The 22,635-nt window shown below is 55.1% G+C and overlaps 1 protein-coding gene and 1 long non-coding RNA gene across 7 annotated transcripts; one reads left to right on the top strand and one right to left on the bottom strand.

The window, feature by feature from the left end:
- Positions 1-1,613: 1,613 nt before the first annotated feature.
- GFI1B (growth factor independent 1B transcriptional repressor) lies at positions 1,614-12,551 on the bottom strand. 6 transcript variants are annotated; one of them, XM_013058594.2, is made up of 8 exons: positions 12,378-12,545; positions 11,928-12,301; positions 5,936-6,054; positions 5,420-5,554; positions 4,862-5,124; positions 4,198-4,335; positions 2,984-3,248; positions 1,614-2,492 (listed from the first exon to the last, which is right to left on the bottom strand). In XM_013058594.2, the coding sequence occupies exons 3-8, from the start codon at positions 6,033-6,035 to the stop codon at positions 2,314-2,316; spliced, it is 1,080 nt and encodes a 359-aa protein (XP_012914048.1). In that variant the 5' UTR covers positions 6,036-6,054; positions 11,928-12,301; positions 12,378-12,545; the 3' UTR covers positions 1,614-2,313. The 6 variants fall into 6 exon arrangements, with proteins under 6 accessions (XP_012914048.1, XP_004757099.1, XP_012914049.1 ...); XM_004757042.3 differs by having other exon boundaries at positions 5,420-5,557; positions 12,378-12,540; XM_013058595.2 differs by having other exon boundaries at positions 2,984-3,149; positions 5,420-5,557; positions 12,378-12,522.
- Positions 12,519-18,955, top strand: LOC101675925. Its single transcript, XR_199781.3, has 4 exons — positions 12,519-12,595; positions 13,927-16,681; positions 17,663-17,855; positions 17,961-18,955. It is a non-coding gene; the product is annotated as an uncharacterized LOC101675925 (long non-coding RNA).
- Positions 18,956-22,635: the final 3,680 nt, after the last annotated feature.

Below are 22,635 nucleotides of genomic sequence, written 5' to 3'. Positions count from 1 at the left end.
CCTTCAGAGGAGGCCAGACCACACCCCTGTGCAAATCCCAGCCCCCTACCCCTGCTTCTGCGTGCCTGATGGGCACTCTGCCTGGAGTAACAAAAGGAGCCTCTGGAATGAAGCAGAGTAGGGGTCCTGCCTGGCCAGACCCCGAGCTGGGGAGACAGGAGGTTGCCACGCCCCCCAGAAGGCCTCAGAACCCCACAGATTCACAGCAGAAGAACGATCTCGGGGGAAGCATCTGTGGGTGTCTTTGGGAGGAAGGTCAACAGAGGCTCGAAGACCATCTTGCCTTGGAATCAGATCCTAATCCCAGCTCTGCATTTGCCTGCTGCATGATCTTGGGCAAGCTGGCCAACCTTTCTGAGCCTCCAATAACCCCCTCTGAAAAATGGGGTAATGATACCTTCTTTGCAGAGGGTTGTGTGGGTTCAAGTCGATGTGTGGGAACCCTGCACTCCGGTCAGTACCTGGAAAGACTCATTTAGAAGTGCCTGGTGGGGGGACCGGGTGTGGGCTTTGTGCTGAGGGTACTGGAGACTGCCTTCTAGCAGAGGACAAAGTGACACATGTAACTCCCATAGCAGGTTCAGTGGGTCCTGAGCTGTAAGCGGGGAGCCCGAGGAACTCCGATCTCAGAGCTGGGAGAGCCTTCAGGTGGAATGGCCAAGGGAGGCTTCCTGGAGGAGGCAGCATTTCAGCAAGCCTCAGAGGATGGGCAGGACTTCAACAGCGGCTACTCGTGGCCAGCCAGCACTTAGCACGTGCTCAGCCCTGCTCACTGCTGTGCACGCGTGGTCTCGGGGAAACTTCCCAATGGACGAGGAAGCTCTGTCACATCATACAGCTAGTGGAGGGTGGCACCAAGCTTAAGCGAGTCCTATTTCAAAGTCCCTGTGGGCATATAAGTCTCTAGGGATTAGGACGAGGATGGCATCCTTGGGGGCCATCATTCAGCACTGGCCGGTGATTACATCGAGAACTTTGAGATAGGAAGATGACCCTGGATCATCCCACCGAGCCCCATGGGGTCACAGGGGTCCTTCCAAGAGGAAGACAAGAAGGTCCGGCAGAAGAGTGAGGCGGGTGGTGGAAGCAGAGGTCGGAGCTACCCGCTTTCGAGAAGGATGAAGCAGCCACGGCCTCTCCTGTAGGAATGCAGCCCTGCCCCCACCCTGGGTTTTGCTCCCAGGACTCATTTTGGGTTTCTGACCTCCAGAACTGGACAGGGATAAGCTGTATGGTTTTAAGCCACTACCCCTATGGCAATTTGTTACAGCCGCTGGTGGAGACTGATACAGCCCCCGAGGGCAGAAGCCACGCCCCAGGGGGTCCCTTCACTTCTGTTTCCTCACTTACCGGTTTGGTCTGAGTCCACATCTCCCAACCCCTCTGCCGGCAACTCCAGAGCTTTCTCTGACTTTTTTTTTTTTTTTAAGTTTAAAATTTTTGAGTAATTTCCGCACCCAATGTGGGGCTCGAACTTAAAACCCTGAGATCAAGAGTCACGTGCTCAACCGACTGAGCCAGCCAGGTGCCCCAGCTTTCTCTGCCCTTCCAAGCACCCTACCATCCCTCCCCAAAGCCTAACTTGCACCCAAGAGACACTTAATAAACACTGGTCAAGGGTAAATAGATCTGTGTCTTTATTTTTATTTTTTATTCCTGAGAGCATGACTGCTTGTCTCTCCAGCCCCTTGGCCTGAATGCAGAGCCAGAACCCTAGGGACCAGCTGCGTGCCAGTCAGAAGTGGGGGGCAGCCGGCACATCTGGCTGAAGCAGAGGGGAAGGAGGCCTCCCATTGGGGCAGGAAACCGCTCTGGCTGTCCATGGCAGCCTGAAAGAGACCCACTCAAAACCAGGTTCCAGCACAGTGGGCAGCAGGCAGAGGGGGAGAATTTCTGTTTGGATTCCTATTCTGGACTATTCTCGACATCCTTGTTCTCAGGGGGCTATGCTGGCTTCCTGGGCTCTGCCCGAGGGAAGTAGCCCAAGCTCTTAGACTTCTAAACAATCTCAACTCAAAAAAGACCCAGCCCAGTTCCCATATTTTACAGCAGGGAAACATTGGTCCAGAGGGAAAGCAGCTTGCTGGAGGTCACACAGCAATTCTGTGAGTCTCAAACCAAGCTGAACGATTCCTGCCCAGCACTGACTCCGGGAGACCCGGGATCTAGGCACAGGAGCCTGGCCTCCCTCTGGGTCAGGGGACCCCAGGGCAGGCTGCCCAGGAGATGGGGGATCTCGGCGCAGGAGAGTGGCCTCCTCCTGGGTGACGGGACCTCAGGGCAGCCTGGCCAGAGCCTGGGGCAGGTGCAGCCTCACTTGAGATTGTGCTGGCTTTCCCGGTGCCGCCGCAGGTCCACCTTGCGCTGGAAACCTTTGGTGCACAGCTCGCAGCTGAAGGGCTTGAAGCCAGTGTGCTTGCGGCTGTGGGTGATGAGGTTGGAGCTCTGGCTGAAGGCCTTCCCGCACACCTGGCACTTGTGGGGCTTCTCACCTGCGGGGCAGCAGGGGCCGGGTCAGGACTGTCCGTGCCAGGCCCGCTGCCCGGCCGCCCTGCCTTCGTGCCCCGGACTTGGCTGGGTTACTCGGCCCGACATGCGCTTTAGAAAAGAACTACAAAAGGGAGCCAGGAACACAAGGCCCCCCGTTGCACCCCGGGCGGGCAGGGACCGCGTCCAGGAGCCGAGCAGGGAACGAGGGGAGGAGTGAGCGGACGGCGAATCCACCTGCTGGTCTCACTCCCCCCCTACCCCGTGGTCACACTGGGGCTCCTTCCTTCCCGGGGTTTTTCCCACGCAAAGTGTAGTTAAGGAGCACCCAGCCCCCCGCGTGGAGGGGAGCGCCTCTCGCTTTGTAACTTGAGCGCACCCCTGCCCGCAGCGGGGCCTTTTAGGCGTGGGACGGGGTGGGGGGGGTGCGGGGAGAGGCGGCTTGGGCCGCGCGGCGCGGTCGGGGAGCTCCGGGCCGGCGAGGGGCGTGCCTCACCCGTGTGGATGTAGGTGTGTTTCTTCATGTCGGACTTCTGGTGGAAGCGCTTGCCGCAGAACTGGCAGGGGTAGGGCCTCGTGTCCGAGTGGATGAGCAGGTGCGTGGACAGGGTGGACGAGCGTTTGAAGGCTTTGCCGCACATCCGGCACTCGAAGCTGCGCTCCTGCCGGAGGAAACGACGCCCCGGGGGGTCAGGCGCGGGCGGGGCCTCGAGACCCGGGACTGCCACGCTGGGCGCAGGTCCGGGCCCTGCCGGGATCCCCTGAGGAACAGGACACTCGTTGGGGGGGCCTCGAGAACGGGTCCTGGCAGAGCAAGACCCAGAGGCCCCCATTTCTGCATCCCAAGAGGGGGCACCGAGGCCTGGGGCCTGAGAGGCCTCCTCTGGGCTTTCCCCTGCAACCTTCACAGTATCCCATGCAAAATGAGCCTCACCACGGGTTTGTTGACTGACTGATAGAGCGACTGACCTGGGACATGGTCATGGGCTTTGCAAGGCTTTGGTTAAGAGTCTGTATTATTGGGACCTGTTTCTGGCTTCTGCCGCTTCGAGGCTGCATGACCTTAGACAAGTCATTTAACCCCTTGAGACTCAGTTTCCCCATCTGTACATGAGAACAGCAGTCATGAGCTCAGAGGGTAGAGAGCTGAGCCAGCAACTAGCATGGGGTGAGCGCTCACAGCTGAGAGCTCTCACGGCCCTACCCCGCCTCTCCCGGTGTTAGCAGCTCAGGTCATTTCGGGCACTTTCCCTGGAATGGAATATTCGAGAAGCTAAGTGGGACAAGAGGGTCATTTAAGCTGGACTCCAAGATCCTAAAACTCGAAGCTGGGGACCCTGGCTCTGCGCACACAGCCCACGCCGATCATTTCTGAGCATCTCCCTGGGCCAGGAGCCCTCCCCGGGCCAGGAGCCCTCCCCGCAGCACACTTGGTCCACCGGGGAGGGAAGTCAGTTAAGAGTGGGTGTTGGGCAACGATAAGGTAACTGACACTAAAGCACGATTATTCATTATCAAGAACAAGGTAAAGTATGTATGATATAATAATTTTTAAAAGAGGGTTTTGGGGACCCAGAGGAGGGAATAAAGGCCCCCCGATCTGTGTCACCCTCAGGGGCAGGGTGAGGGGTCCGGCCACAGCCCCGAGGCTTCCTGTGGGAGACACAGAGGGAGGTGGGGGGGGTGTCCTGGGCTTGGCCTGCTGCCCACCTGGGAGTGGACGTGCGTGTGCTGCTCCAGGCTCACGGCGTGGCCGAAGGTTTTGCCACAGACGTCACAGGCGAAGGGCCGGGTCCCGCTGTGGGAGCGGCGGACGTGCACTTCGAGCCCGTGTGGAGTGGAGAACACCTGGGGGCAGGGGGCAGAGCATGAGGCCACTGGGGGCTGAGGAGAGGGAGATGGGCCTGGGGTCCCAAGGCCACCCCCAAGCTCCTCTACACCCAGGCACAGATGGGCATAAAGCAGGAGAAGCACCAGAGTGCCGATTCTGCTGGAATTGCTGTGTGTCCTGGGAAGGTGTCCCTTTCCCTCTCTGTGGTTTGGATTCTTGTCTAGAAAACGGGGGCTGTGGGAGCATGTAAAAGGCCCCTCCTGGCCCTAGCCAGGGGCTGAATGGCTGGAAGTCTGCCACAGCCGCACGTGAAGGCTGGCACCGACGTCAGATTGCTCTGTGCTCTGGGACCAGTGATGCAGCCTCGCGGAGCGTTTTGTCCACATCCCCGTGCTCAGCGAACCATGGTGAGGACGAGCATTCTGAACCCTCGGTCCCCCCGAAGGACCCAAGATTCACAGCACAGGGAGCACCCCGCTGCCAGGGACCCAGGGCGGGACACGGAGCAGGGCCCACGAGCCCACCCACACCCCAGCTGCCTACCTTGTTGCACTTGATACAGTGGTACGTGTCCATGCCCGGGGAGCAGCGGAGGCTGAAGTCCAGGGGCGGCTCTGTGCTGGGCACCAAAGGGCTGCCGTACAGGCTGACGGAGCGCTCGAGGAAGGCAGACTGCATGGTGGAGGCGGCCTGCCGGTAGCTGTGGCCGTAGGACGAGGCCAGGGCATCCCAGGAGAAGCTGGGCTTGTAGAACGGGGGTGAGTCGGAGTCCCTGTCCTGGGATCGGGGCATTACAGCAGGGCCCTCTGCGGAGAGTGGGACACACGTATGGTGCTGATTCATTGAAACTTAGGGCACTGCTCCCTACCTCTCTCCACCTACTGACCTCATGCTGAGGGTTGTGGTGTGTAGCCCCAAACACTGACTGTGGGAGAGGGTCTGGGTCCAAGCAGAAGCTGGAGAGCCCAGACTGTATCCAGATGGCCTTGTCGGTCTATGCTGACTCCGTAACTCCTAGGATCCCTGCTTCCATGAGCCCATCCCCCCTCCATTCCACTCGCACTGGCTGGTGGGGAATGGCTGGGGTCCCTGCTGGGGTACCTGGCACCAAGGGCGTCCTGGTCATGCTCTGGTCCAGCTCCAGCTCTGACTCGCGTTTGAGGTCAGTCCAGGTCAAGCAGTGGTTTGGGAACAGGGTGCTGAAGACAGGATCATTGCTCAGGACTTGGTCCCTGGCTGCTGTGGGGAGACAAGACCATCCGTGACACCAGGGGACCCAGGGACGCACTTGCTGCTGCCCCCAGATGCTCGTGTGCATGGGCCCTGCCCGGGATGGTGGCAGCAGGGTGGAGGCCGAAAGGAACCCCTCGCCAGGGAGAGCTCCTGGCCCAGAGCCAGCTTTCTGAGCACCCCACAGCTCTAGATGTTTTCTGAGTCTGGTTACGACTCACATGTCCTAACCAGCTCCAATCCTGATGCTCCCACCATCTCAAGGGGTCAGAAGAGAGGGATTCATTCATTCATTCTTCATTCATTCAACACATTTACTGAGCTTCTGCATTTGCAGAAGGGATGCCGCCGCCTCCCCCACACAGGGGACAGGGAGAGCTGACTCACCGGGGCTAAGGGCAGGAGGCCAGACCGGGTCATCTTCCTGGACGCGGGGCTGATGGTAGGTGTGAGCTTTCTTGCTCTTTACCAGGAAGGAGCGTGGCATGGTAAGTGTGCGCCCACACCTGTGAGGGGGAGAACAGTTAGGAAGGGCAACAGCCTCTGTATTTTAGAGCCTTTTCCTGACACCGGATTCCACTGTCCTGAGTTCAATGGTGCCCCCAGAAGTGCCGAATGAGTGTGGAATGAATGAATGAATCCCTCTCTTCTGTCTTCCCAGAACCTGTGAATGCGATCTTCTGCAGAAACACGGTCTTTGCAGATTTTACCTCAGATGAGGTTATCCTGAGTTAGGGCGGACCCTACGCCCAGTATGTCTGGGGTTCTTATAAGAAGCGGGAGCCTTGGGCCCAAAAACACAGACGCACAGGGAGAACACCGTCTGGAGGCAGGAGCAGAGCTGGGAGGGTCGCGCTTATGAGCCGAGGAGCCCAGAGGATCGCTGGTTCCACCAGAAACCATGAGAGAGGCTCGTGACGAACTCCCCCCAGAGCCTCCAGAAGGAACCGACCTTGTGGACACCTTGAGTTGGGACCTCTAAGACTCCAGAAACAAATTTTGTGTTGTTTGAAGCCTCCTGGTTTCTGGTAGTTTGCTGCAGTGGCTACAAATCCTAACCTCCCCCCGTGCCTCCCTCGCTAGGAAATTAATACGCCCGCCTTCTAGAACACCCCCACGGTCAGTCTTCTACCCACATGCCCTGAATCGCACCGAGAGCAGAGAAGGAAGGACAGGGGTGTCTTCAAATATGACACACGGTGGCCCCCCTCATCCAGAAATCTGCATTCGCGCCCCTGTGGGAGCAGCACTCGGAGGCCATGGAAGGAGCGGTCGGAGCTGGGGTGTGAGCCGGTCGCTTAGACTGGCAGGTCACCCGCTGTGCACTTTGGGGCAGACACTTGACCTCTCTGGGCCGACTCCCTTCTCTGTAAGGCACAGCATCCAGGCTTCTCTCTCTCTGAGGGGGGGTCGAGGAGGGGTCGCAGTTGCATGTGGGGCTCAAGGCCCGAGAGGACTCCCCCATGTCACCCCGCTGGGAAGCCGGAGGGCATTTTGTGCCTGTGGTGGAAGACGCCAGTGTCTGGCACCTGTGAGAACGAAGCAGCGGGCAGCCCAGCTCAGCTCAGTGGTCACCGGACCCACTGCTCAGGGGGTGGGGGAAGACACGGAAATCAGGAAAGGGACCTGCTCTCTGTCTTGGGTGGGGGTTGGGCGGTGGCAGAGCCAGACCAGCCTGAACACCTTGACACTTGCCCCCACAGCCCTGCCAGATGTTACACGTCCTTAAGGCTCTGCTGAAGGCTCCTGGGAGACAGAGAACATCTGAGTGGTCCTCTCTCCTCCCCACCCCCAGGCCAGGCCCAGGCAGGAGTTCAGGAAATACTTCGCCAATGCCAGTCCTGGTGGCTCCTCTGCTGGTCCCATTCCCAGACCTCAGAGCTGGAGCTCCCTTCCCCAGGCCAGCCGCCCTGCAGGGCTGCAGGGACCGTAGGGCCAAGCCCGGGAAAAGGATTACAGCTGCTCCCACAGCAGCCAGGGCTGGGTGATAAGACCAAGAAGAAGAGCCGGCTGGGAGGAGGCAGATTAGAGAGAGCAGCCCGGAGCCCTGCCTTTGGAGCAGGCCCAGGGAGTCGCCCCTTCCCCCCAGCGTGACCCCAAGCCCGGCAGGAGAGGGACGCCTGGCTGTGCCCAAATCAAAAGCCATCTTCCTGGCCGTGTTGGGGCAGGAAGGACCTCTGCTACAAAGAGGCGTGCTGGGGCTGCAGGACCCTGAGCAGGTGATGGCATCACAGCCTGCAGGAGAAGAAGCTTCAGGAAGGCAGGCACAGCCCACGGCCTGTCCTGTCCTGTCTGGTTGCAGCCCCAGGACCCCGCCCACAGCAGCTGTGCTCTGAGGACAGGGATGAGCCCGGGACCAGGAGCAGGGACACGCTCTAGGCTCTTCGCCTCTGGGATCTGAAAAGAAGAGGTGGGACTTGCAGGGGTCCAGTCCAGCTGTCAGATTGTGCCCTTCCTGGGCTTGCCTGGCCTCCTGTCTCTCTCAGGCTTGTCGGGAAGCCCGCGGTGGCCTTATCTGCCAGGGGCAGTCTTCCTCTGCCTCCTCCCCCTCCCCCAGGGCTCCTCTCATCCCCCCTTTCTTCTCCCTTCTAACTCTTGGCTCCAGGAATCCCTTAAGGAGGCTGGACCCTGGGCAAAGCCAGAGGAGACCCACACATGCCAGGGGAGGTGGGGTTTGTGTGGTCTTGCCCTTTTTTCTAGAGGAGGCTCTGAGGGCCACGGTCTCACTATCAAAAGATGATCTATTATTTTGTGCAGAGTATTTTAGTAGCAAGCCAAGGAGAACCGAAGCTAGGCATCAGACTGTTGGAATGGCCAGAGATATTTCTTGTAGCCAGGATCTGTGTAGCCTTAACTCCGTGAGTTCGGACCTGGGAGCTGAGTGGCTACTGCTCCATTTCACAAAGGAGGAATGTGGCTTGGAGACTGGCTCCTGATCCCAGGCAGATCCCAGGCTGCCCCCGGCCCCGCCTCCCGGCCTCTGTCGAGTGAAAAGACACGGGGTCAGCACTTGGCACAGAGGGAAGTCCGCCTATGTGCTAAGAACGGTGTCTAGGGCTCTTGATGAGCATTATGCCATCAAACTGACACCCACTGGGGCAAGGGTAGAGTGATTGTCTTCTGGGCTCACAGGGGAAACTGAGGCTGAGGGAGAAAAGTGGCTCGTTGAGGCCCTGTGTTCCTGTCCTGCTGGGACTTGACTCCTGGCCCAGGGCTCTTACCATCGGCACCTGGGGTCTTTCCAACCACCCATGAAGACGGATTGCCTGGGGCAGGGAGAGAAGGCTGGTTGGTGGGGCAAGATGATGGAAAAATCATATTCCCTTGATCGCTGTCTTTTCTAGAACCCACGAGCTGCACATGGGCTCCTAGAGAGTTTGAATGGAGATGCAAGAGACAAAGACCTCCTTCAAGAAGCTCGTTTTCCCTTGGGCTCAGAGCCTGAGGACACCACAGAGGTCAACTGCTCAGAAGTCAGGACAGCACAAGTTCATGGATGCTCAGGGTCCGCTCTCCGGTTCCCTTCAGAGCCCCCAGTCTCCCTCCCCCACTCCCTAGAATGTTCTCTCCACCAAGCCTGGCAGAGTGGCAGAGCCAACCCCAGGGCTTCCAGTCCTTAAGCTCCCCGTGGGGGTCAAACACACCAGGAGAACTTCCTTTTGGCTAGTGGAGTTAAAAAAAAAAAAAAAAAAAAAAAAAAGGGAACCAATCACCTATACTGTAGTTAATTAACAACCACACCGTTTTGATTCACATGGACCGTTCTGAGAAAGAGCACAGAGCACAGATTGTGAAAGAACCCAAAGATTTCTTCATGAAACAGGGGCCGTGATGGTATCAGTCTCCGGAAGGAGACTCGCTGTTAACATCTCTTCCAAACCCTCCATCCCGATAGAGGGTGGCCTGACCTCGAGTCAGAATCTCGGCCCCGCACCCCTACGTCCAGCTGGACTCAGAGCCACAGACTGGTGACTCTGGCACAACGAGGTGCCACAGGCCTCCCATGGAGCTGAGTCTGACCTTGTGACCTTGAACTTGGCCATGTCTGCCTCCCACCTGGGGCTTGGCTTTCCTATCTCTCAAAAGGACCGTTGGACTAAGAGATTTCTAAACTTCCCTTTTGCTCTAAAATCCCATGCACATTTTGTTGACCTTCGGCACAGGACTGACCTACCTTGGCTGAGAACCTCATCACTCGGGTTCCCTTTTTGGGAGGGTTGGGTAAGACTGTTGTTTCTCAGAGTCAGTGACAGAGGACCCTATGGACTTCCTTTATATTTAAAGACATGACTCAAACAAACAAACAAACAAACAAAAACCCCTTTCCACGTAGTAGTTAGGGGAAATGGGTCTGTTTCATGTTAGGGGCCCCGGCAGAAAGGGGTCATTATTTTTATTTGAGATTTGCCAGCGGTTCTCAAATGTCTCCTCCTAAGTTCACAGACAGCAGTGTCACAAGAGAGTGAATCAACTTCTGAGTTTAGACCCAAAAGGACTGCAAGCAGGGACTCAGGCATATTTGGAACCCCCAATGCACAGCCGCGTGATTCCCGGTCACCAAAAGATGGGCGCATCCCCAGTGTCCATCAGCGGATGATGGAGAAATGAAATGCGGCATATCCATTTCGGATATGGCCTGAAAAAGGAAGGAAGACAGCCAGAGGTTAGAACATGGATAAATCTTGAGGACACCATGTAAGTGAAATATGCCAGTCCCAAAGAGAGGGTTGCTGTGGGACCCGTCACTTATACGAGGTCCCTAGAGAAGTCGGATTCATAGAGACAGAAAGGACAGTGGTAAGAGCCAAGGGCCCAGGGCGGGAGTGGGGGTGGGCAAGAGAGGGGTGTTGGTGTTTAATGTGGACAGAGTTTCAGTTTGAGAAGGTGAAGAGAGTCCTGGAGTTGGAGAGGGGGGACAGTTGCCCAACACTGAGTGCATTTAATGCGACAAAACTGTACACTTCAAAACGTTTAAAAAGATCATGGTCAAGGCATGTATATTTTACTACAAAAAGAGCAGAAATGAGTGAACAAACATTTCCTGGACATTTCTGAACTGGAGCAGCTCCCACTGGTTTGAATTCTTGAAAACAAATGAACAAAAAACCCCTCCCTCTAATTTAAGGAGGGGTAAGGTTTTCTGTTTTTTTCTGAAAAGGGATGAGATCATAGGTGATCATCGAGATCATCAGGCTATTTTCCTGGGAGCGATCTGGTCTCAGAAGCTTCAGGAGTCCTCGTGGTCTCCAAGAGCACCCCAACCCCATCCACCCTCCTGAAAGCCTCGAGGAAATGTTCTGCGTTGGTTTTGAGTAACTCCATCCATCAAACCCAAGGCAGATATGGCTTTCTGATGCTTTCCAAGCACCTTCTGCAGGGCAACCAGCACACCGACCCCCCGAGTCTTGAGTTGGAAGACACCTCACACATCTTCTTCTTTAAAGGGTCCCTTGTGCACCAGCTCCAAGGAAAAGAAACTTGCCACCTCGCTAAGACGGAAATCTTCTACCCACTCATTGCCTGCTGAGAACTGGTCAGGAGGTGTGAGCCTCCGTGGGCAGGTACAACTTAGCTAGCTCCTATCAGATTCATGTCCGGAGCCTGCAAATTACTTTGTCCCCTCCAGGACACTCATGAAAGCTGTGGACCTTCCCTGCAGAAAAATGTACACAAGCACATACCCACAGCTCTTCTGCAGATCCCCCCCTCCCTTAACACGTCTTAGTTTAGGGTGGGCACCTCGCCCCGATGCCCAGACTCTAAACTCAGCCTTTTTCCTCCCAAAATTAGGTAGAAAAGACTGAGACGCGCCCTGCCCTTCTGCAGCCCTCCGGCTTCTGGGGGCTGGGGGCTGGGGGCTGGGGGCTGGGAGTGGTGGACCAGGCGTTTTCCCTTCTCCCCTCATGGGGCCCTGGATGGGAGGGCACTCCCTCTCAAAGTGCCCCAGGAACTTGGGTGAAGGGCACTGGGGAGTATGGGCTGCTGGCGGTAGACCTTCCCTCAAAGTTCTCTCAATTTCACTCTGATCTTATAGACAAGGGAAGCTCGGGGTGATGGAGGGACAGGGCCACCCTAAGCCCGATGCCTGAATGAGCGTCACCCCACGCTCTGCCCAGGTCCCTGGGAGAGCTAGGGTTTGAGGGTATGACCTCACACACACGGGTGATCCCGGTCAGACCTGACCCAGTTTTGGAAAAGCCCCTACAGGGCTCTGCCTCCCACTGCCTCCTCTCTGCTGGGTTCAAGGGCATCTTGTGGGAGAGATATTCCCGTCCCTTATTCTTCCTGTAACTGCCAAAGGGCCCGGGTGACCCGCCTGGAAACAATCTAAGTCAGACATGCAAATTTCAAAAGAAGAGGCTAGGATGACAGCACTCACCTGTCCCCAGCTCTGTCGTCTGGTCCTGGATGTGGTCTTGGTCTTGGTGGGAACCTCCCAGCCTCCGGGGATCGGTTCCACTCTGTCAACCTCGGACTCTCTGCTCAAAGAGATACTTCTCCTTTTTTTTTTTTTTTTTTTAACTCTCTCACTCTCTCTGGTTTTTCTTTTTTTTTCCTCTTCTGTTCCCCTCCTTGATTTTCAATCTGATTATTTGTGTCAAAATCTGGCGGTGAAGGAACAGCCAATAGAGAGCGCCCGAGCGCGGGGCTGTATTTGCTTATCAAAGCTTCCCCGGGCTCCGACTTCGGGCTCCCGCCGGCCCTTCACCCCGCGAGCCTCGCTCTGCGCCCAGACATTCTAACGAACGCCTCCTGGAAGAGAAAGAAATGGCTAACTCATTCGGTTTTTAAACTTGAAGTTTTTTTTTTTTTTAAAGCATTTATATACCTGATTTTGCATAAACTCGTAACTTTGTCTTTCCTTCCTTCCTCTGTCTCCGTCTGTCCCCCCTCCATCCTGAGCCAGGGGCAGCCTGCTCCAAAGCCACGGCAGACCGCCCTTAGAGAGGTCCCTCTTGTCCTTGCAGAGGTGGCCTTTGAAAGGAAGAAAAGCCGAGTTCGCGCTTCCCCAGCCCGGACCCCGGGAGAGGTCAAGGAGCAGCCGAGGTGCGTCCGGGCGGCGTCGGCGGGCGGCTCAGCGCGCTCCGGCCCCCGCGGCAGGTGCACTGGCCGTGCCCGGCCCTGCGTGTGCCGCCATCTAGCGGCCGCGGAGGAGATGGCGGCGGCCCGCCTCGGTCACCGGGGAAGCGGGCCCAGCCCTGCTCGGCCCTCACAGCCCATTTGGCACCGAGCCCCACCCCGCGACCCCCCACCTTCTCCCTCCTTTGCCCCTCGAGCCTGATTTATTTCAGGAGGATTTGCATAAGGGGAGAGCGCACAGAGCCGGGCACTGTTAGGCTGATTTGCATGCCCTCGCAGCCCAGGGCTGGGGAGATCAGGTTTCCCGAGAAAACAAGTTTGGCCATGGGAAGCCCCTTCTTAAACTGCAGATCCGCCCGGCATGAGGGGAAAGGGGGTTTCAGGTGAGGCTCCTCTGCGGCCGGGTCCAGGCTGTAGGTCAGCCGGGCCTGAGCGATGCCACCGGGGTCAGGGGCCTGGGGGGCCTGGGTTCCAACCATCCCGAGGAGGCCTCGGAGAGAGAGCGTGGGGGCATCTGGAGTATTCTCTGGATGTTCCCCATTGCCGACAGTCAACGGGACCTGTTTGTCATTACGCAGAAAACTTAGAAAATCCAAGGATGTAAGAAAAAACGCCCATTTCTTCCCATTCTCCCTCCATTATGCAGGCACATCCCTGCGTTTCGCTTGTCAGGCCTTTCTTTTTCCACCCGCTGTTATTTTGTTTAAGTACCTCCCCAGTTCTCCTGCGGCTTTTATGAACAAATTTAATGCTTTCCACGGTTTACCTTGCCCACCACTTCTTCATTTGGGGCATAAGGCGGTTTGGGGTAGCGCAGCTGCATTGGGTAGACGCCGCTCTGGGGTTGTGATCTCACTTGGGATGTTTATCTTTCTCCTTTAGTAACCACTGCAGGGACTCCCTTCCTAGAGCAGGACCCCAGCCCGGAAGTGAGAGCGGGCCTTGTCTGGAGCCACGCAGACTCCTCTGTGGGAGGGCAGTGTCCGTGCCTCCAGCCGCCTGCATGCACTTTGCGGCCTGGAACCTCCCAAGCTCGGGGTCCCCTCCCACACCACTGCCCTTAGCAGGCAGCCCTGGAGATGAAGTGCCTTCATTAGTTTCTCCCTAGGGCTAAATCACTGTAGCATTCTGGTGCCCATTCATTCAATCATGTAATCCAGTTCCTGCTGGTACCTGGCCTGTTCCGGACTCCTCCTCCTTCCGTCTGCCTCCTGCCTTCCTCCCTGTCTTCGTCATCTCAAGCTGCCATAACCAAATAGCACAGACCAGGTGACTTCAACAACATTTATTTCTTGCAGAGACCAGGAAGTCCAAGAACAAGGTGCCGCAGACTCTGCTTCTGGTGAGGACAAGCTTCCTGATTTTCAGCAGGCCACCTCCTGCTGAGTCCTCACTTGGGAGAGAGGAGCGAGGGACAGAGAGAGAGAGTGAGTGGGAGAGAACTTAAACTCTGGCTTCTTTTCCTTTTCCTGTAAGGACACTAATTCCATCACGGGGGCCCACCCTCAGGACCTCATCTAACCTAATTACCCCCCAGAGTCCTCACCGCCAAATACCATCACACTGGGGGTTAGGGCTTCAACATGAATTTGGGGGATAAAAACATTCTCTTAGATCATACATGTTTATCGAGTGCCTGTTGGGTACCAGAGGCTGGGGTTTCCAACAAGAACCAGATGGGAGCTATCGTGAGCGCCTTCCCGGTCCAGCGGGTGGGACACAGTGCCCTGGAATTTACAAACTAGGCTGATAAGCGCTGTGATGTGATCATGGAACACAGGGAAATGAGCACAGACGTGGAGCGTCATGAGAGTTAATGAAGCCAATGGAAGCGACATCTAGGTTGATGCCAGGCCGACTTGATTGGGAGACGAAAAGTAGGGAGAGTGTCTAAAAAGGACAGCATGTGCAAAGAGCTGGAGGCAGGACCTTTGGGGAACTGACAGCACCACATTCATGTACCGGTGGGCTGTAGAGGGTAGAGGAAGGGGAGGGAGAGATGAACCTAAAAGGAAAGAAGGAGCATGATCATGAAGATTCCTCCCTGATTTAAAAACTTTTGGTGATTTCCCTTTACCTAACAGGACACAAAATCCAGCTTCAGAGAGCAGCATTCAGTGTTTCTCACAGCGTCAGACCTCTTTCAAATAACAGCAGTTTCTCTGATGCTAGTTTAATAACAACAGCAAAGCAATTAGTTCATGTCACTGAAAAGTTCCAGCTTCAGGCATGGTTGGATCCAGATGCTCAGATGGTATTGTCTGGATCTGGATCTCATTCGTTCCCACTCAGGACATTTGCATTTGTTGTCCCCTTTGCTAGGATGGCCTAACTTTCAGATCTCCCCATGGCTGACTCATTCAGATCTCAGCTGAAATGTCACCTCGGCAGAGAGATTTCCTTGGCCATTAACTAAAGCAGGACCTTCCCACCCCAGCCGGCTTCGGCCCCGTCAGCCTACCCTTTGTTCTTTGCAGCAACCATAATTATCTGAAGATGTCCTGCTGATTTATTACCTTTTTACTGATCTCTCGTTTGGCCTGACCGCCCACACAGAATATAAGCAGTCCAAGATCAGGGGTGGCGTTTGCCTGGCTCACAGTCCAGTGAGTCTCCAAGGCTGACAACAGTGTATGGTCGACACCACTGATGTTTTTACAGAGTGAATGGACGAACGAATGACCGACTCCGTGCGTGCGTCTCTCTCTCTGCATCTCGCAGCTTTCCCTTCTTCTCTGGGGCTGAGATGACCAGCACTGCCAGTTGTAGTCCTACCAGCTGAGAAACACCAGTGGAAAACTAGCCCGGTTCTCTGTAGTTGTGGCAGGAGGCCCCAGAATGACTTCGATTGGCCCAGCCACAGCATCATCCCTGCTCCAATCACTGTGGCCGGTGGGAGGGATATGGGTCTCTCATTGGCCAGAATGGCCCACCTCCGGCCCAAACCTCGAGGAGGCAGGTTGAGTTTGGGGAGGGAGGAGCGGTTGCCACCACACCGAGGAAGGCCAGCAAGGTGTTTGGGTCACGGCTTCCACCTTCCACCTTCCAAGCATCTTCTGATTGTCGCCTGAACATGCTGCCTTCTTTCCAGCTAGAGGCCAAATCCCAGCCCCCGCCTCTGCCCTTCCTGTTCCCCAAGTCCGGAATGTTCTTCCCTGCGATCTCCTTTGCAGCCCAGTTCTGCTCTCACCTCCTTCAGGAAGCCTTCCTAGATGCCCGCAATCCCAGCGGCCACCCCGGCAGCCCTTGGATTCCTTGTCGGTGGGCACTCGGTGGCTTGCCGATGGGATCGGCAACCACCTATAGGCAGGAGTGCTACGGAGTCCTCTCGCGGCACAGGCTGACCTCGGTGATGGGCATGCGGCGAGGGCCGTTGCTAGGCCCGGCAGTGTGCAGAGCCCCCTACCCCCTGTGCTGATACCCCAGGCAAGTGCAGGCCTGGGGAAGGTCTGGGGAAGCGATGAGGGAGCGGAGGCGGGTGACGGTGCTGTGCTGGGTGCGCAGCCGGGCCAGGCTCTGGGCCCGGCACCCGCGGGCATGAGCTGTTTAACCCTGGGCACCTCTCCAGTCTTGGCTCAGAATGGCCACGGAACGCAGAATGCAACGAACACGAGCTGAGCCGACCCACCCCGGAACCCTCCAGGATGGACCAGATGGTCCTTACCCTGGGGTTGGGGGCGCCCGGCTCGCCCCTGAGCCCCGGGGCCATCCCCCTCTACCAGAAGATCTCCCGTTCTCTGCCCTGCAGAGACTTCGGGGGACGGTGGAGCTCTTCCCCAGCCCAGGCTCCCTGCCAGGAGCCGCAGGCACCCGAGGTGGCGGAGTCCCGCTTGCAAACGCAGCGTATGGCAGTGCCCTGCGGGCCGGCAACCCCACCCCCCGGGCGCCCCCGCGCTTCCAATTAACCAGAGCGCCGCACGGTGGCGCTCGTTCCCCCTTTTCTCCCGACGAAACCCAGCCTGGAGACCCGTGGGTCCGTCCGTCCGTCCGTCCACCCACCTAAGTACTGCTTAAATCCCAAGAGTGATATATGGTCGGAGAACGAAGAAAACGGTAAGTGTTCATTTCCCCGTGACGTGTATTCTTTTAGTTCCTCTGCTCCGCCCCCCCCCCCCCCGGCCCCCAGACCCCTAGACCCCTCCCCTCTCCACAAGCGGGTCTGCGCCTGCAGTTTTCCAGTTGGAACAAATCCCTGCTGGCCCTTTGCTGCCGAGCCCCGCGACGTCGGGCAGGGCCTCCCTGGATCTGTGCGCGCCCCCGCCCTGCGTCCATGAATCCGTGGTGGGGACGGGACACCGCGGTGGGAGGACCGCGCGGCTGGAGTCTGCCCTGCGCTCCGTTCGCAGAGCCGCGGGTCGGCCTCAGGCGAGCACGGAGGGAGGGGTGCTCTGCTCAGGCAGGGGTGTGGGCGAGCAGCCCCGGGACCTGGTTCCTGCCGGTGCCTCCCAGCAGACCCGGCAGGGGTGTCCAACAGGGCACGTGGGGACCCCGTTCCCAGGTTCAGGAAATAGCCGAGGACCGAGAAGCCGACCTGCTCCATCCACCCCGTGACTTCTCCCTGGGAACCTCCTCAGAGACTTTCCAGCGATTTCCCTCGAGCAAATGTGAAACCCTACCCTGAGGACTGGAGAGGCGGGGCGGGGGGGGGGGAAGCCACAGATACCCCCATTCAGCCCCCGAGTTTTCAGAAGGGGAAACTGAGGCCTCAAGAACCCTAAGAAGTGGGCGCCTGGGTGGCTCAGTGGGTTAAACCTCTGTCCTTGGCTCAGGTCATGATCCTCTCTGCTCAGCAGGGAGCCTGCACACACACACACACACACACACACACACACACCCGCCTCTCTGCCTACTTGTGATCTCTGTCAAATAAATAAATAAATAAAATCTTAAAAAAAAAAAAGAACTCTAAAAAGCAAAGCCAGGACTGGGACCCTGGCTCCCTCAACCTTCTTGAAAATCCTTGAAAGTGGGGATCATTGTTTTATCACCTCCAAGCTAAGTGTGTTACTTGTGTCTTCTAAAATGTAATTCCAGAGAGGATGTCCAACTCTCCAGTCACTGGAGTGAAATGGAAGCATCGTACTGGCCTCCAGACCTAGGATTGCAGCCGGGTCTTGACACCCACCAGCTGCAGGACCTTGAACAGGCACTACTAGCCTCCCGTGAGCCTCAGACTTTACATCTGTGAAATGGGGCTAAGGATAATGCTTCCTTGGAGTTGTTGTAGGTAGGAAACCATATTTAAATGCTAAACCCTCTAGAGCTGTGACTGATCATTTCTCAGCAGAAATATTTGTTAACCGGTGATGGGATTCTTTGATTCTCTCTTCAGGGACACAGCCAGGAGCAGAAACAGGGCAGGGTCAGCCTGATTGCTACCAGGTGGGCTGTGCTAATTTACATGGTGGTTGATTATTAACGAAACACCTGACATTTGGTTACTGCCCTGTCCACTCCTGAGGACTTCCTGGTCCGTGTCCCCTGGATGCTCGCAGGACACTCACCCAGAGGCTGCAGACAGGACGAGAGCTTTGGGACCATCGACCTGGGCCAGACAGGGTGGAGGAGATTCACAAGCCTGCCCTTGGCGTCTGCGGGAGCATTTCATCACTTGGAATTACTGGGCAGATGATGGGAAACAGAGAACCCACCCCCAGCAGCGCTGGGCACCGTGACCAAGTCCACGCAGCTGTGAGGGCGATCCTTCGCTCACCCGCTCTGGAACCATCCAGCAGGCAGGCTACACCAGTAGAGAATCCGCAGGAGACAGGCTCCTGGGGCTTTTGCTCTGCTTACATCTGTTTTGCATATGCCGCTGCCTCCATGGACGTTCTAGCTACCTTTGTCTCCGCCTAAGAAAGTGATCTAGATGCCGGGCTGAGGGGGGCAACCGCGTGCCCTCGTGACTCGGACAGTACGTCCTTGAACGGAGGGACGGCCATGCACTTCTGCACGTTCACCGGTTTGCAGATTTAAGAGGACGCACAGGCCTCCTTGGGAAAGCGGGAAAGCGTTCTTCCTGCCCGGCCACGGCCGCTCCACTGCTGGGCGTACACCTGAAAGCATCCGAAGGAGGGACTCAAAGAGCTGTTTGTACTCAACGTTCACAGCCGAAGTGTTCACAGCAATCCAGTCGGGGAAGCGACCCATGTGTCTACTGACGACGAGTACAGCAATAACCAGTCCGGGGCGGCCCAGTCGGTGAAGCCTCTGCCTTCAGCCCAGGTCATGAGCTCAGAGTCCTGGGATCGAGCCCACCGGGCCCCCTGCTCAACAGGGGGTCTGTCTGAGGTCTTCTCCCTCTCCCTCTGCCCCCCCACCTCTCTACAATAAATAAATAAATCTTTTTTTCTTTTTAAAAAAACTTAATGTATTTCTATTTAAATTCAATTAATTAACATATAACGTATTATTAGTCTCAGAAGTGGAGTTCAGTGGCTCATCAGGTGCATATCACAGCCAGTGCTCGTCACATCCTGTGCCCTCCGTAGTGTCCATCACCTGGTTACCCCTTCCTCTCGCCCCCTCCAGCAAGCCTCGGTGGCTTCCTATGATTAAGAGTCTCTTATGGTTTGTCTCCCTCTCTGATTTCGGCTTGTTTTATTTTCCCTCCCGCCCTGACGCTTCTCTGTCTTGTTTCTTAAATTCCATGGTGAGTGAAACCATAATTGTCTTTCTCTGATTGACTGATTTCGCTCGGCATAGTACCCTCTAGCTCCCGCCACGTCGTTGCAAAGGGCAAGTAAATAAATAAATCTTTAAAAAAAATAGACGTGGTCTATCCATACAGTGGAATATTGTTCAGCCTTCAAAGGAAGGAGATCCCGACGACAAGACAACATGGGAGAGTCTGGAGGACACAACCACGCTGAGCGAAACCGGCCAGACACAGAAGGACACGTCCTGTTGGATACCGTGTATCTGAGGGACCTACAGAAGTCAGGATCACAGAGACAGAAAGCAGGAGGGCAGGTGCCAGGGCCTGGGGAAGGGGAAACAAAGAGTTAATGTTCACTGGGGACAGAGTTTCAGTTTTGCCAGATGACAGAGTCTGAAGAGGGATGGGGCTGACGGCCGCCCAGTGTTGCAAATACGCCTCACGCCGCTGAACCGGGCACTTAAAAGGGGTTAAGACCGTAAATGCTGTGTTATGTGCGTTTTGCCACATTTTACAGCCCATCCATCCCGCCCAAGCCCCCACTTCCACAGACGGTGCAGGGAGTCTGGGGGACTTCAGCATCTTGGGATCAGAATTTTCCTTCACTGCCTTTTCCAATTACTTTTCGATCTTCGAAGATTTTTTCAAGTTTTTATGTTGAAAAATTTCCAACAGGAAAGCAAATGAAATGTGTCTAATGGACACGTATATACCCAGCACTGTTCTTCGAGAGTGGTTATATTTGCCCAGTGTGGTTTATCTCTCTAGATGCATATGTGTGTTTGTCCAAATACGTTTGGTTCTGATAAAATATTCTGAAGGTGTACTGCACACGTCGTGACGCTTCGCCCACAGACGCTCGAGCGTGTATCTCTGAAACACAGATATTTCTTGCAACATCACTTAACTACAGTTACTAAATTATCAGATATCCCCCAATCCCATCAAATATTCTGTCCATAGTCACATTTTCGCAGTTTCCCCCAATTTTCTTTTAGAATCCTTCTTTAAGAATCAGGATCCTGTCCCATTTCGAGCACTATGTTTGCTTGTTCCTTTACTCTCCTTTGTGACACAACAGTGCCCACCACCCCTTTCTTTCGACGTTGATTTCTGTTGTTGCTTTTGGTGTTTTCTTTTTCCCTTATAAGAGCCCAGACCAGTCTGGCGGAAGGTCCCGCGTTGTGGGTTTGTCTGATTCCTCATGGTGCCGTTTAACCTGTACCTCCCCCCATACCAACCGAAAGTTGGGGCCAAGGCTTGAGTAGACTCTGGCGGGACATTTTAGGATGGCTACTTCCCCTGTGATGCTATGGGCCGTGTGGTATTGGACGACCCTAATGTCAGGTTGCCTCCCTCCCACCACCCTGCCACAATGATGTGCAGCTTGGTCAGCTGGTTTAAGTCTGACAGCCGGGTCTCTCCATCATAAGGGTGAGCTGAGAGGCAGTCTGTGGGGTAGGACCGTCCTTACAACCATCCTCTTCCTCCCCCTGATGGCCGTGGCACCCATTGCTGGTCCTTGCCTGAGTCAGCCCCTTCCCTGGAAGCTGCAAATGGTGATTCTACGAATCCTACCATTCCTCCTGGGCTTGTTACCTGGCTTTTTTTTTTTTTTTTTTTCTTTTCTGTAAAGAAGAGTTTTCCTTCCTAATGTGTGAATGAACCACGGGTTCTTCCAACAATGAGAATGTAAATGATGAACTTTTCTCATTCACTGCTGATTTTCATTGTAAGGGGTTGGCATAATTAGATCTTTTTCCTCTTCTCTCTTCTTTTGTCCCCTTATGTTGGATTATTGCTATTGAATCACTGGTTTTTATTTATTATTAAATAAAAACGTATTATTAAATTACACAAATTACTATTTGCGGTCAGTGTTTCAGTTTCTGAGAGCTGCTGTAACAAATGACCCCAACTGGGTAGCTTCAAACAATGGAAACTTATGTCCCCTCTCATTCTAGAGGCCAGAAGTCTGAACTCAATTACATTTCTTTTTCTGTGAACTTTCTGTTCGTGTGTTTTGCCCCCTCTTTTTTTGCTATGAAATAATTGTGTTTTCTTAAGAGATTCTTAAAAGTTCTCTGTACCTATTAGGAGGCTCATGCTATAAGTTGCAAATATTTTCTGTCATCTTATTTATTTTCTGACTTTGCTTATTTTCTTACTGCCATGCGAAAGATGTTTCGTTTTGTTTGGGGAGGCTTTCTAGTTTGTCGGCCTTTTCTTTTGTTGCTTCTGACTTTTTGGCCTTTTTTTTTTTTAGATTTTATTTATTTATTTGACACAGAGAGATAACAAGCAGGCAGAGAGGCAGGCAAAGAGAGAGGAGGAAGCAGGCTCCCCACTGAGCAGAGAGCCCGATGCGGGGGCTTGATCCCAGGACCCTGAGATCATGACCTAAGCCGAAGGCAGCAGCTTAACCCACTGAGCCACTCAGGTGCCCCGACTTTTTGGCTTTTTATAAAGGGTTGTTTTTTTTTTCCCCTCCCCTTCACCCCTGAATACAAAAAATTCACTCATGTTGTTTTCTTCCAACACTTGTATTATTTCACTTTTGACACTGAGAGCTCGGGTCCCTTAAGAGTTGATTCTGGCATAGGGTGTGAGGTAGGGATCTACATGTATCATTTTCCGAATGATCACTGCATATTCTTCAGAGGAGGCACAACTAACACAGAACCTCTAATCGTGAATGTCCGTGCTTTGTGGGGTGCAGGACCGGGGGGGGAGCGTCTCAATGGTGGCCGTGAGATTAACATGGAACATTCTGGAATGTGGCCTTGCACACTGCATTTCAAGCGGCAAGTAGAGGTGTGATGGGGATTTGCCCAAGGAGACAGCCAGCCCAGCATTTCGGTCAAATGAGCAAGCTCCAAAGTCAGGATGAAACATTCAACAATATCCAACAGGTGACTCTCAAACCTTCAGGGGCTCTTCACCGCCTCCAGGTATAATTAGGCTTCTTATTCAGCTCGAGGCCCTCCATCTGCTGGCTTCTTTATCTACTGTCTCACGCATATCTTAAACCTGACCGTTTATCAAGCAAACAGCCGGTCTTGCTGGAATGCCTTTGCTCAAACTGGTGTTCCTCCTTTAGTCCCTCTGCCCCATCACCATTCAGCAAATTCCTGATTCAACCACAAGAAAAGTTCGTAACCCACCCCCACCAAGTAAGCGGCCTTCATCATGCTGACTCTGAGTACGACCTCTTTGTCTGTCTGCGGCACTTTGCAGGTCGGTCTTGGGCTGGACCTGGCTCTGACTCCCGGTACCGTCGGTCCCTTTCCCATCTCAACACTGGATTCTGTGCTCCTTAAAAGCAGGCACGGGGGATTGAATAGTGCCC

The sequence above is a fragment of the Mustela putorius genome, unplaced genomic scaffold, assembly GCF_011764305.1.
Source record: "Mustela putorius furo isolate JIRA1106 unplaced genomic scaffold, ASM1176430v1.1 tig00000596_pilon_pilon_pilon, whole genome shotgun sequence".
NCBI lineage: Eukaryota > Metazoa > Chordata > Mammalia > Carnivora > Mustelidae > Mustela > Mustela putorius.
The sequence above is the reverse complement of the archived record's forward strand: the minus strand, read 5'-3'. Positions and strand labels throughout refer to the sequence as shown.

Bases quoted from the DNA above. Each gene is read 5' to 3' on its own strand.
- GFI1B (XM_004757042.3), bottom strand. From the start codon at position 6,035: ATGCCACGCTCCTTCCTGGTAAAGAGCAAGAAAGCTCACACCTACCAT. The intron at 5,125-5,419 runs GTACCCCAGCAG...CACTCTCCGCAG, and splicing joins CAGGACGCCCTTGGTGCCAG to AGGGCCCTGCTGTAATGCCC. The intron at 2,493-2,983 runs GTGAGGCACGCC...GCTGCCCCGCAG, and splicing joins ACACACCTACATCCACACGG to GTGAGAAGCCCCACAAGTGC.